Source organism: Falco naumanni, chromosome 5, assembly GCF_017639655.2.
Source record: "Falco naumanni isolate bFalNau1 chromosome 5, bFalNau1.pat, whole genome shotgun sequence".
Lineage (NCBI taxonomy): Eukaryota > Metazoa > Chordata > Aves > Falconiformes > Falconidae > Falco > Falco naumanni.
Window position 1 is genome coordinate 13,801,016 of NC_054058.1, and position 13,165 is coordinate 13,814,180.

At 40.7% G+C, this 13,165-nt stretch overlaps 1 protein-coding gene across 1 annotated transcript in view; it reads left to right on the forward strand.

The window, feature by feature from the left end:
• The window catches only part of WNT7B (Wnt family member 7B), a 95,960-nt gene extending 89,061 nt beyond the window's left edge, over positions 1-6,899 (forward strand). The window contains exon 4 of the mRNA XM_040596849.1: positions 5,130-6,899. Coding sequence (XP_040452783.1) covers positions 5,130-5,609 — 480 coding nt within the window. The 3' untranslated portion in view covers positions 5,610-6,899. The remainder of the gene's footprint in view (positions 1-5,129) is intronic.
• Positions 6,900-13,165: the final 6,266 nt, after the last annotated feature.

Sequence of the window (13,165 nt, forward strand, 5' to 3'; positions counted from 1 at the left end):
GTGAAATACTGCAATCACACTTGGTTTGAGGATGATTTGAAGGGTGCTTCTCAAGATTTTTGCTTTTTGCAACACTTCACTGTAAAAATAAAATTCAGGAAGTTTTAACCAATTGCAGCGGTTTATTGCTCAAACTTAGTGCCTTTTTTCTCTTCTTCTAGAAGGTAGAGAAGAGGCACAGATGGTTAGGCTCTATAGCTCATCCTCATTAAAGTAGGGAATTTCATCTGATGGGCAGGAGGTCCCAGAATCCCAGGCTTATTTTCCTGTTAGCCAAGAGAACTTGGGTAAAGAGAGCAGTGGGCTTTCAGTTTTTTTAATACATTCAGTGGAGATATTATGGGAGAGCATACCTTACCTAAGGAGGCAGGTGAAGGGCAGAAGGTCAGTTGGTGCCTCTTGGTACTTCAGAGGGTCCCCAGCCCTGCTGAGCTCTGGCCAGTGTCAGGGAAAAACCATCTCACGCTGTGGCTGGATATTGATCCGCTGCAAAGCAGTGGCCCCCTGCTCTCATCAAATTAAACAAAAGGAAAAATAGGGATGGTGACAAGAGAAGGGGTAAGCACAGCAATTCAGTTCCTCATCTTCCATCCCACAGAGTATAAATAGTGTTTTGATGCTTGATGGAACAGCTTCACAGAGGAGCAAAAAGGAAAATATGCAGCTGAAGCACCCATATTCCTCTCCTGCTGGCTCCATGTCTTCAGGGCTTGGCACTACCCGAGGAGACATGGCATGAACTGCTCAATTTTGGGCTCTGTGATCTGCTATTAATGAAGGATATTTTCAGAGAGAAGTAGCATTACACCCTACTAATGTTAGTTATACCCCTAGCTATCCACGTTAGAAAACCAAACCCAAACCAACTCAACTTTGTTTCCCAGATGGGTCCATGAGATCAGCGTTTTGTCAGCAGTGGTGGACCCCAGGCTGCACTGAGACTAAGGTTAGCCAGTGCCCACACACCATCAGCAAGCCATCAGCTCCTGTGGCTGCAGCTGCAAGTATCCAAAGGGGTGCTGACATCTTGCGACCAGGATACATCTCTTTTGGTACTGTTATTACCCAGAACAAAAATTGATAACTTGCATATTTGATGGGGGAAGACTCCTAAGGTCTTCTATTTCTTTTTGATACTGTAGTCAAAAAGTAATATGGATTTTGTTACATTCAACATCTGGTCCAAAAATGTGCATTTCCACTAAGGAAAACACAAACCAGAACAGGCAAGCCAAAACAAACACACACAAAATGTTACTATTGTTTTTACATATTTTATTCAGATAGGACTTTTAATATGTACAGAAACTGTATCTGATGTTATGCAGTTGGGTCTAGATATGGAACTTGAAAAAATTAATTTCTTTTCATGCGTATCATTTTGTTTTATTTCATTCTTCATGAGTCGTTTTCTACTTAACTGGCAGCGGACAACCTTCAAATTGCATTTTCAGCATATGATTTATATAGGTACAAAAATGTGGGATAAGAAAGCTTAAACATTATATTTCACAATTCATTTAACAAAGTAGCAGTAGTTAGAAAATTTTACTTGGCAAGACCATACTGGGGTGGGAGTGGGTCTGTATGTGGAAAAGGGACCTAAGGAATGTTCCTATGATTAGTCTGAGGCAGCACAGTTCAACGATGGGAATTTGCTCTGGGAGGTAGATCTTGCTGTAAACCATTCAAGATTAGATACAAGGCACTGACATATGACAAATGAAACTGCTGAGAGAGTGGGTTGTACGAGCTAATGATTTTCAATCTTTAATCAGGCACCTAGCTTGGCACAGTGTATTACATTTGAGTAAATAAGTACCTTTAAGGCTCAGGGTCAAAGCTCCGATGGGAATTTTGCTGAGGAAAACCGAGCTGGAGGGAGATTTAGGAAGAAAAACGTTAGTCACTCTTCATCCACAGCATTGAATGAACAGGGTCAAATCCTGCCACCTTTTGCCAGTGGCATCTTGCTGGCAAGTGGGAAGCTGCTTGAAACACCATGCAGACGGACATACCTCCAGGAAAGATGGAGCACGCTGGCTGGTCAGCAAAGAGGAACACTCCACACCATCTGGGTGGAAAGAAGGAAAAAAATGTTGCTTAGAGTCTGCTTAGTTTGGGCCCTGTATTCCCTGACCTCCAAGTTTTTGGGCACAATTTTATACCCACAGCTGACTGTGGGCACACAAATTATAGCATTCAGGAATTTAACTACCTGATGATTGGGCCTGCGCTCAGTGTTGTAACCCCAAGCATTCCACATTCATGAGAGAAGCCTCCAAAAAAATAAAAAACCTGTGAGATTGGCTTCAGAATCATGAATTAATACTTTTTGAAACTTCTGCTTTTTTGAGCTTGCCTGGCAGCATATATTTGCAAGTTCTTCCAGCACAATAAACAGTGGAACCATTGAAAAAATACAGCAGTGAAATCAGATTTCTGTACAGCAAAATGACTCATAAAACTGGACCTTCAGAAAGACAACAAAAAAAGAAATCAAGACTTAGGATAAAGATGGAGGTTGTATGACAGACTGCGCCAGACAGTGCTGCGTATAAATGGCAGCATCTCAATGAATACACAAACCCACAGGCAAACATTTATATATACACATATCCATATATAAATATACATCTACAAAGATATCACCTAGGACACCAGAAATGGTGATATCTTTGTCTTTCAGGAACAATGACACTTTCTGTTGTATCAGGGAAGCACGTCAATGACAGAGACAGAAGCTCCTTGGAAGTGTCCAGGGTGTTGAGAATAAGGAGCCTCACAAGCTTCACCTCCTCCCACTCTGAGCGAGTCACTGACTTGGCCTTTTCAACCAAACACCAGACAACAGAAACACGTGCAGAACACGAAAAAACGTGTATTCTTCATCAAGATTTACTACTTATGGAGTGGATCAGGTGTGGCAGATCCATCCCATTGGTAATGCTTTCCTGGAAGTCCTTAGATCTTTGTGCTTTTTGGTGAAGGTGTAGAAAAGGTTCCTTCCACCCATCATTTTGTCATGGATTTTGCTGCAGTTCTTGTAGCTGCAGCTGCGTGTTGACCCGTGGCTGAGAAAGCTGTAGAAACGGGCTAGTTTCAAAAAATGCGCACATTTCAGCAATATCAACCAAATCTTGTAAGAGCTTTTATACATATTTACATGCATATCTAAACACCAATAGATTATTCTAACTCAGATTTGTGGAACAGGATTGCAATTGTGCTCGGGGTCTTTGAAAAATCATGTCCTTCTGCCCAGGCACGAAGTGGAGACAGTGGAGACCCCTGAAAAACCCTGGAGTATTTCATAAGGCATTCCCCTACTCACCACCACTGAAATGCTGCCACTGCAGCAGACGGTGGCAAGTTTTCTCTTTTTTCCATAGGGAATACAGGAAGGTGATACCGTTTGTCAGTGGCCTTTCCAGTGTCCACAAAAAAGCAGTTCATCGCAGCCTTTCTGATTTTCTTTTTTATAGTAGTCACACCTATAGGAACTTCTTCCCGCTAACCCTTCCTGGATATCACTTCTGCCTCTGTTAGGCTAACTTGACCTTGACCTGGGCAAAGCCTGTAGTTCCAGGAGGTCTAAGGTATTCTTCAATAGGATGCTCAGCTATCTTGTACTTGCTACTGTGTGTTGGCAAGGCAGAATCAAAACCAACTATTCTTTTCAATATTGAAACCCCAGAAATCTGGAAATAAACAAAACATACAATTTAAGTGAAACTCAAACAACTCAGGAGGGTGCCCTCTATTTGCAGGGATAAGCAGATCCCTACAGCTTTTATTTTAAGGCCAGTTTCTTAAGCAGTAAGCATTTTTTACTCCCTTCTACTTCATTATGCCATTGTACTCGGATTTCGGCCCTTTTATCCTTTGCCCATTTCAGTCATGTTCTGGGATCTGCAACAAAACCACTACAGGAGATGGTCTGCAGCATCAGTAATGCTTTAAGACAAGCTCGGTAGCTCATATTTCTTTGTTAGCATCCCATGGCGAATGGGAAAGATCAGTTTGCTTTGTTCTTAGGCCTTGATTTTCATAAGCTAATGATGGCTGTGGGTGTAATTGTGGTCAGGCTTAAGTGGTAGCACAAGGGCAGAAAATCAGAGAGGCGCTTCCGTGAGGCTGGTTTCCCCTCCGCCATGCACACGGAGCGGGATGGCATCTGCTTGCCTTCCCCCCAGGGCGTACACCCACGACTGGAGAAGGAGGGATGTGCCAGTGGAGGTGGGAGGCTGGGAGCAGAGCGTGAGCCTGAGCACCCACCAGTTTGGGTCCCTTCTAGGGACCATCTGATGCTGGATTAGTCTCCTCCAGCTTAACCTCCTCCGGCAATAGCAATAATAAAAGCTCCCCTTTCTCTTTGGCTCACAGCTGACAGGACCCTTCAGTGCATTTTATTTCCTCTAACAACACGTAATTGTTGCCCTGGTGCAACAGATATATTTGTTGCTGAACATTTGCTTGATAGTTGGGCTAAATAGTGTAAGGAGTGCTGCTTTTAAAGGGGATGGTATGCTCTGTGGTTTGAATAGGTAATAGGTGTGCTACTGTTGCCACTGCTGGTAGAGGATAATTTTTCAATTATGCAGTAAACATGAATTTATGTGAAAACATGTGGCTGCTTTTCCAACCAGCCACACAGTATATATTTTTCTGTGATATTAAAGCTGGTCAAAAAAAATTAAACATTCTTTGAACACTACTTAGAGTAGTTAAGATTAAATATTCTGAATCTTACAAGACTAAAAATTTTTTTTTTCAATTTTCAAAAAGAAAATGGTTTGAATAATTTTTTTTAAGTCAGTGGAGTCCCATGAATTACTTTGGCTCTAAAGACATGTCTTGTGAAATTTAAGTAAATAGTTTCCAATATTTGGAGACAGAATGCAAATGTTCTTTAACAAAATGACAAAACATTGCGTTTCCAACTAGATGTCATGTAAAACAAAATGTGTTATAAGCATTCTGCTGGGAGGTGAGAAGATTTATAAGCATGCATTCGTAAAATTCAACCAGCAGTAATGAATATTCATATGAAGTAAACAGATTGAGATTTAGCAAGCTTGCAATACTGTTTTCCTGCAGTAACAATATGCAAATGTCTGTACACATAGGTTCTTGAAGAGAGGATGAAATTGGAGTGCAAGTGTCATGGAGTTTCAGGGTCCTGTACAACTAAGACCTGCTGGACAACGCTTCCTAAATTCAGAGAAATTGGATATATTTTGAAAGAGAAATACAATGCTGCAGTGCAAGTGGAGGTGGTACGAGCCAGTAGACTAAGACAGCCAACCTTCCTGAAGATCAAGCAGATTAAGAGTTACCAGAAACCCATGGAAACGGATTTAGTGTATATCGAAAAGTCACCCAACTACTGTGAGGAAGATGCTTCCACGGGGAGTGTCGGTACCCAGGGACGACTCTGCAACCGTACCTCTCCCAACGCTGATGGGTGTGACATGATGTGCTGTGGAAGAGGGTACAACACACACCAGTACACCAAGGTGTGGCAGTGTAATTGCAAATTCCACTGGTGCTGCTTTGTGAAGTGCAACACATGTAGCGAGCGGACAGAGGTGTTCACCTGCAAATAACGGCATCGTGCAAATGAACAGAACAAATCACCATGAGTGAAGAAAGTGGAGTACAACAAACAACGACAGCATCATTTTGCACATCTAATCTTCTTTGGGAAAAAAAAAAACAAACCCAACCAACCAACACCACAACAACCACTCCCTCCCCACTACTTACACTTCTAAGGATGGTGCATTTTGGCTGGCTGGCTGTTGTAACTGCTTTGGAAACAAGGGCAATAGGATTAAGGTGATGTTGACAACCACATGAAACTTCCTCTGTCTCTCTCTTCCCCACCCCCCCCCCCCCCCCCTTTTTTTTTTTTTTTACAACAATCTGGGTGTTGTAGAGTTCTCTTAGTGTTGTAAGTTATACATATCAGAGAAGCTGGTTGCATTGCAGGTCCCATGAAACTTAAAAGAAAAAGACACTTTCTCCTATTTTGCAACAACAAAACCACCGAGCCCTGTGCAAATAAAGACTTTTTTTTAAGGAAACGAAATCTTCACTGACTAGAACACAGCAGTCTTCCTGCAAAAACCTAAATTTCTAAGAAAGCAGGTAGAGAGAAAACAACTGGTAGGGAGACAAAACCTCTGGTGGAAATACTCCACTATCAGTTTGGAAAAAAATAATGTTCACAAAATTACATCAGCTGCCAGTGACACTGGAACTCTTTGAATGAACATTAAAAAAAATTATTTATGTTTTTAATAGTATAAAAAAATCTAAGCACTAACGGGTAGCTATGTCTTAATTCTGTACTAAATGTAAACTTATTGGAATTCTGACTTTATGACTTTTGTATTTGGTTCTCCCTAAGTTCTTCAATGCTACTGATCTGTTGTCACTCCACTATTAGAGTTCAATTACTGTAGGCCTTAAGCAATTACCAGAACTAAGCAAAAAGATCATGTGAAACTGTGGTTACAAATGCTTGATAAAGACTTTTCCTGCTTTGCCTCCTGAATAAGAATGACTCTTTAGACTCAGGCTTGAGGCATGGAGCACCTGCTCTCAGCTCCCTGTAGGGAGTTTTATGATACAAAGACATGCTTCGACAAATATCAAAGGTTTTGCTTTGCCGTCAAATGCACTGGCAGGATCTTCCAAGCATTGCATTTTGCTTTTAATGGTTGAAAGTTAATATTACCAATAGTTTTAAATAACTTATGCTCAGTATGAACTGAGATGTTAATAAAAATATGGTAGCTGAGCTCTAGGTTGCTGCAACCTGTGAGCTGTTGTGGCTTCACAAGCATAAGAAAGCTAAAATTTGGGTTAGTTTGCATCGTTGTTATTCTAAGGTTGGCAATAATGTACCTCCCGGTAAATATATGAATGTTAAGAAAGAAGCTGACTTTACACCAGCGCTCAATTCTAACTCATACACCTTTTCCCTATGAGAGATTTAAAAAAAATCCTCGGATATTTTACTACTGTAAAATCTAGTGTTTTTAGCCCCGAGAGCCAGATATGCCCACTGACAATACAGCACACTGAGTGACAAATGTTTGCTTGTAGCAAAGGTCCCTACCTGATTTTCTGAAAACATGGATTAAAAACTTCCTAATATCTGCATATCTGCATTTCTAGCTTTTGCCTCATTCGATTACTTTTATTGAAGGGCTGCAGAGCCATGAGCCCTCCCCACCTGATACGGGAGCACTTGCCACACCACATGGTGCTCTTTGGGCAAGGGGCTGGCAGAGCTACCACTCTGCCAACTCCCATGCTGGATATGTGAACGAGCCAGGATTGCCTCCATAATTTTTGGACCTGTGTTATCAAAAGTAACTACTCACTTGGGGACCTTCGTTTGAATGCTCATGAGGACCTGCCTTTCTGATCCCAAGCACTTACCCTCTGAAAATCAGACCCCTTTCGTGAGTCTGCCACAGAGCAATCCAAAACTGAAGAGCTCATTTTTTCCATTGTTGCTGTTGGTTTCTAAATACCAGCCTTGGTGTGAACGAGTGCACCTTCAAAGAAGTCAACAGGGGCCCTCAAAAATGCTAGAGTCACTCCATATTTGAAGTCTCTTTGATTCATGGGTATTGTTGTTGAATAATAGTGATATACTGTATCTTCACTACATTCTTGACAGGAAGCAAATAAAGCTCCCAAACACAGTAATGCACAGTCTTATGGTACTAGATACTGTAAATATATTAGAATAGTATTTGTTAAGTACAATTGAGGAATCCAATTAAGTTATATTATTGTATATCGTTTAAATGTCTATAGAATATTTTAAATTATTGTGAACTACACTGCGTTAAAAAAGAAAAAAAGGTTATATATTATAACACCAGCCACTCTGAAAAGTGGACCAAAGTGACACTTTCTCTCTTTTTTTTACATACCCCTATTTCAAATAGCTCTGTCAGCTATTGTAATACCACAGTAGCAGTCCTACGATTGGATTAGCTGTCTAGAATATAACGTTTCAGAGCATCCTATAAAAGTTTTGCTCATGTGGGGGTGCAGCATTCAGAAATGTACTGAACAGTACAAAGCAGGGGCTGACCATGGGAATGCATGGACTTTGAACTATGTCCCAAGAAAAAGCAGTCTTGGTCAGAAAACACCATTACCACTTATGTACTGAAACATCCCCCCAAAATGGCAACCTTTTAATGAAGGTGTCTATGAACAGAAGTGGGCTACCCACAACTTTTGTTTTAAAAAATGTAGTTTGATGTCAAAGGACTGTGACAACAGAAGTTTGAATGTGACCAGGAACACAATGTGGTTTAACCATACCTTAGCCTTGGCAAAACTCAAAATACTGTATGCTATTAAAGAATTTAAGAGCAAAGATAAATTTGTTTACTATGTGAATGTTTTATGGCAAGCAGAAAACAAAAGATGAAATGTGTTTCCATTAAAAATTTTTCCCCCTTCTAGTTCCCTTTCTTTTCGTTTGTTACTCATTTAGGAAAAAGAAAGAAGGCAAGAAGGCCTTATGCAAAGGTCATTTGTGTACAGGCTTCTCTGGGTGAGAAATGATGGGCAGATTCCAACACCAATGTTTTTGTGTTTTTTGAGAAACAGTAATGAACATGCCTGTGTTCGGTATCACAGTCCAAAGTCATCTACCTACACCAGTGATACAGAGAAACTGGCACAAGCACCAGCCTTGCTGCTGCTGGAGACTTTGGTTAGCACAAATGAGGAGACGATAAATGTTTTGTGATAGAAATGTGTCATTTGGCTCCAAAATGGTTCTTGATCATGAACCTCACATCACAGATTAGCAGAGAGGAATAAGAGGCACAGAGGAGAGGCTTGAAGGCCCTGGCTTCAGCACTTGCATATGCTCCAGCTGATTCAAGCAAATTATGGACGCATCTGAAAACCCTACCTGAATCTGGACCTAAAAGGTTTTACAGATTTATCTTGGTCAGAATAGTAGAAACAACCCTGATACTGAGAATAGTGTCTTCCTAGATGAAATCTAAAGACAATGTAGAACATTTTTTGTGTTTGCCCCTTGGGGAAGATACCCAGCTATAGATAAAGGTATAGCCAAATTCCGCAAGAGCCAAGTCCAAAATAATTTCATTAAAATGAGCTGAGTTGTCCTGGGTTTATAACAGCATAAGTATGCACAACATTTTACCCACAGATGTAAAAGAAAAACCACTGCACCTTTTTTCTAATTACATCATGGGAAACTTGTTAATAGAGTTGCAGGAAGTTTTTATAGCAAACAGTAATATTACATTCGTTTCTACGATGACATCTGGAAAGTAGATGAAACTCATCAAAAGTTCGCAAATCTTTTAACAAATCTGAAGCATGTTGTGAGTAGGTCACTTAGTTTCAAACATATTTCCAGGGATTTCTTTCTTAGTTTAACGTTAAAAGCCAAAGTGGTACGGAACGTAACAAATGAAGACCTTCTTTTACACCAGCTTTCCCATGTGAATAACTTGATATGCCTTTCACTATTGAAGGCACAATTGGTGTTCAACAGAAAATGCTTTCTATAAAAGCTAGAGATAATTTGCATTCATAGCAATTTTCATAACTGGACAGAATGACTGCACGTTTCCTTTCCAATCCTTCAGACCTTTTGTTGCAATGACAGTTCCCACAGCGAAGGCGGTACAGTAAGTGGTACAGTAAAGACCCAACATTCTTCTCTCCGAGTGACAGCCACAACAAGATGTGGGATATACACAACTAAAACTACGTCTAAGGGGAAAAAAACACATCAAAGTTGGAAAGGCAGGGGAAATTGTAAGCAATTTCAGTTTGTGATACTGATACTGTAAGAAACCTCCTGCACACAAAACAAACCGCGTTGTAGGCTGGACTTCACCCACAAACATTTTTCCCCTTGAATCCAAAGTCCCCATCTGCATCTCTGCACATTCAGACTGTTTCACTGAAGCATAAGTACACCCAAAGGCTGGCAAGTATTTTCTTTTTGGTGCTTTTTACCTGCTACTAGGAAATTTTAGGGGATCATTTTCTAACAGAGGACACACACTTGCAAATTTTAAATTTGTATCTCATCTTTTAAATTAAGATCTAGGGTTTTTCCCAGGCGTAGTCCTGCAGTACAGGTATATGTGATTTAGAAATTTTGTTTGGTGAAGAATAAAGATAGCAGTTTTCACATAATACATGTTTGTTGTTTGTAACGTTTTCCACAGAACGCTGAGGCAGAGGGAATAATACTGTTGTAAATTAAAAATCTTTACTTGTGCTCTTTTTACTGAAAGCAATACACTAAATATTACCTGTTTGGAGACCCTAGGGCAATTCTGTTTCATAGGACGGTCCTTTTCATAAACTGGTACTATGAAAGACCAGAACAACGGGAACAATAAAGTTTACTTTGATTCTGGGTTTTCGCTGTAAACAGACCATAAAATCAATAATGAACCAGCCCAATGGTATTTCAACTTGTGCATAGGCATTAAAAATGATTCAGATATTTGTTTCATAGGTGTTTCCTAACAAATGGCACTGCAGCAGACATTGGAAATGTTTGCATTGAAAGCCAGCTGTATGATTAGCCTCTGCCTTCATTTGCCCAGCAATTTAGGGGAAAACCAGCATTTTAGATCCCATACAACTAAAAGGAATTCCCAAGGAGATTACAAGATTTTGATCTTATTGTTTAATTCCTGTGGCTGAGAATGAAAAGGAGCATTCCCTCAATCTTTGGGTAAAGGGAAACCCAAAGGCATTTTGAAGACTATTCACACCACTCAACTTAAAAGACTAAAAGACTGGGCTAAGTGAGCTGACAGCCTCTCTGGACTCCCTCTACAATAGGGAGAGCAAACTTGCTCCAGGGGAGGTGTTAGTTCAGCTCTGACAGACACTCTCCTCCTCAACTGGAGAAAAACCCCAGGGAGACATGCGGCATAATTTATCAGCTGAAATTAAGCACCAAAAATCGTGTCATGTGAATGAACTCTGATTTCCCCTCTACCATTTGCCTCAGCTGCTCTTGGGCACTAATTATATTTTCCTTAGTTTTTTTTTTAAACTGCAAGCTTTATTATTTCATGTGTTGTGGAATAGATACTCTATTATGTCAGTGAAATTGGTTTTGCCTTTCCTTTTTACTGCCACCCTGTTCTTGTCTCTTCCAACCAATCTCCAACCCCTGATTTTATGCATGAACTATTTTCCTGCAGAAATTATTTCAAAGAGAATTGTAAAAGCCAGACTATTATCCAGTGATTTGATGAAGTAGTTTCCTACAAAGCAGCCCATTTATGATTTTGACTTCCTTTTAACATATGTGCTGTGCAGGGAACTTCAGTCCAAGGGGTGAATGTTTAACAGTTCTATGATACAGGTTGTGAAGGAGCCTAACGGGTGTGCATGGCAATGCTCTCCCGCTTATTTCATCGGATTGCATCCAGGCTGCTGTTCTTGAGCACATCAGGCCACACGCAGCAGCTGCATCCCAATTACCTGCATGGATTACACCCTCCCATTGAAGCCGAGTTCAGGCTACAGGTTAGGCTGTTTAAAAAGGCAGTGAAATTTAGCAGTCATGGATTTTCAGTAGTGCTAGATATCACTCACAATATGGTAACTTGTGTCAATTTTCGAGGCAAGTATTTTATCTTTTAAAGACAAACAAATATATACATAGCGGTACTTGAAAGAATTAGCATACCCAGAGTAAGGAAAAAAGGCACTCCTCAAATTGCATCATATATTCCAAATAAAAAGCCTAAAATGCACACACAACATATATGTATTTGCCCACACACATACAATATATGCAAATACATTAAAATATACATACATATATGTGTGTGCATATCTGAAAAATACATGCTGCAGATATTCAGAGCAATTTTTCTAAGATCCTTTCTCAATTTTCCCTCTTTTAAGGGGAGTGGATTTTGTGGCCTCTTACTGAAATACAGGGATACAACTTTTCTACATTTCCTTCCAGATGTGCCGTGTCATCAGCACCATAATAACACCTGGTAACACCTCTTTCTTTCATTTGTAGGTCTTTTTGTTTGGAGGTCTCAAAGAAAAGCAAAAGAAAGCTCTGATTTTGCAGTTGGAGAAAGTGGAGATGTGTGAAATCTCCCCCCCACTTCATCCAGGCAGGAATGGGAAGCAGCCTCACTTGGCTCTAAATCACTTGCCAAAGCCCCCAGCAAAAGCCAAGAGTCAGGGCTACAACTCAGACCTGCTGCTTTTCGGTCTGGGCCTCCAATTACCAGCCGTACCTGCCACGGTTACTGCAGTGCACAGGAGCGTCAGTTGTGATGAATATACATTTATTGGCAAGCACCTCACAACCCTTCCTCCTTATCTCTCTCTTTAAAAGATAAGCCACTTAATATTTGCCCCTGGCTGGTATCAACAAATGTGTCATGATACGCACTTACTCTGCACCCGTGTTAACCTTTCGAACAGATGCAGGCACTTTCAGTCAGAAAATCATCACCGGTATGCTCTGTTAGTACATTTACAGTAATGAGTCAGATAAATGCTGTCTGTTTTTAAAAGGCTAGAAGCAATGCAGCGGGACAGGTTTGTCCACCCACTGCATTTTGTTCCAGCAATTCTGGCACAGAGCTGCATCTAGGATCAAATACTCTTAGGAAGCCAACATGCCAAGCTTGAACAGTAGGCTAATGTAAATATATAATGGCGTGGGAAAAAGCCTTTTGTTTGTTAATATTAGGCGATACAGAATATCTGTTATTCAGGACAAGGAACCAGAGAGAGAGGGAGTTGTTGGGTTACGTTCAGCAATGCCCAGTTGTCCTTTGTATCAGTGCATAGATTGCTTGCCTCCCTGGGCATTTGTGCGTGCGTGCACGTGCAGGGGGACTTGGGAAGCATTTAACTAAGTCAAAGCATTAAACTTTTAATTTCATGGGCAAACGGGGTGTGTGCAGGGAAAAGCATTTAGTGTGAATCTAAGCAAGAAATACCTGGAGATGGGTTGCAGCAGCATGGTAAGGAAATACGTGCTTTGGAAGTTTCAGCTGAACTACCTAATCCAAACCACTCCTGGAGGAAGGAGAAGGAATGAGGAAGTCAGTTTGCGGTCACCAGCTTCTCTGCC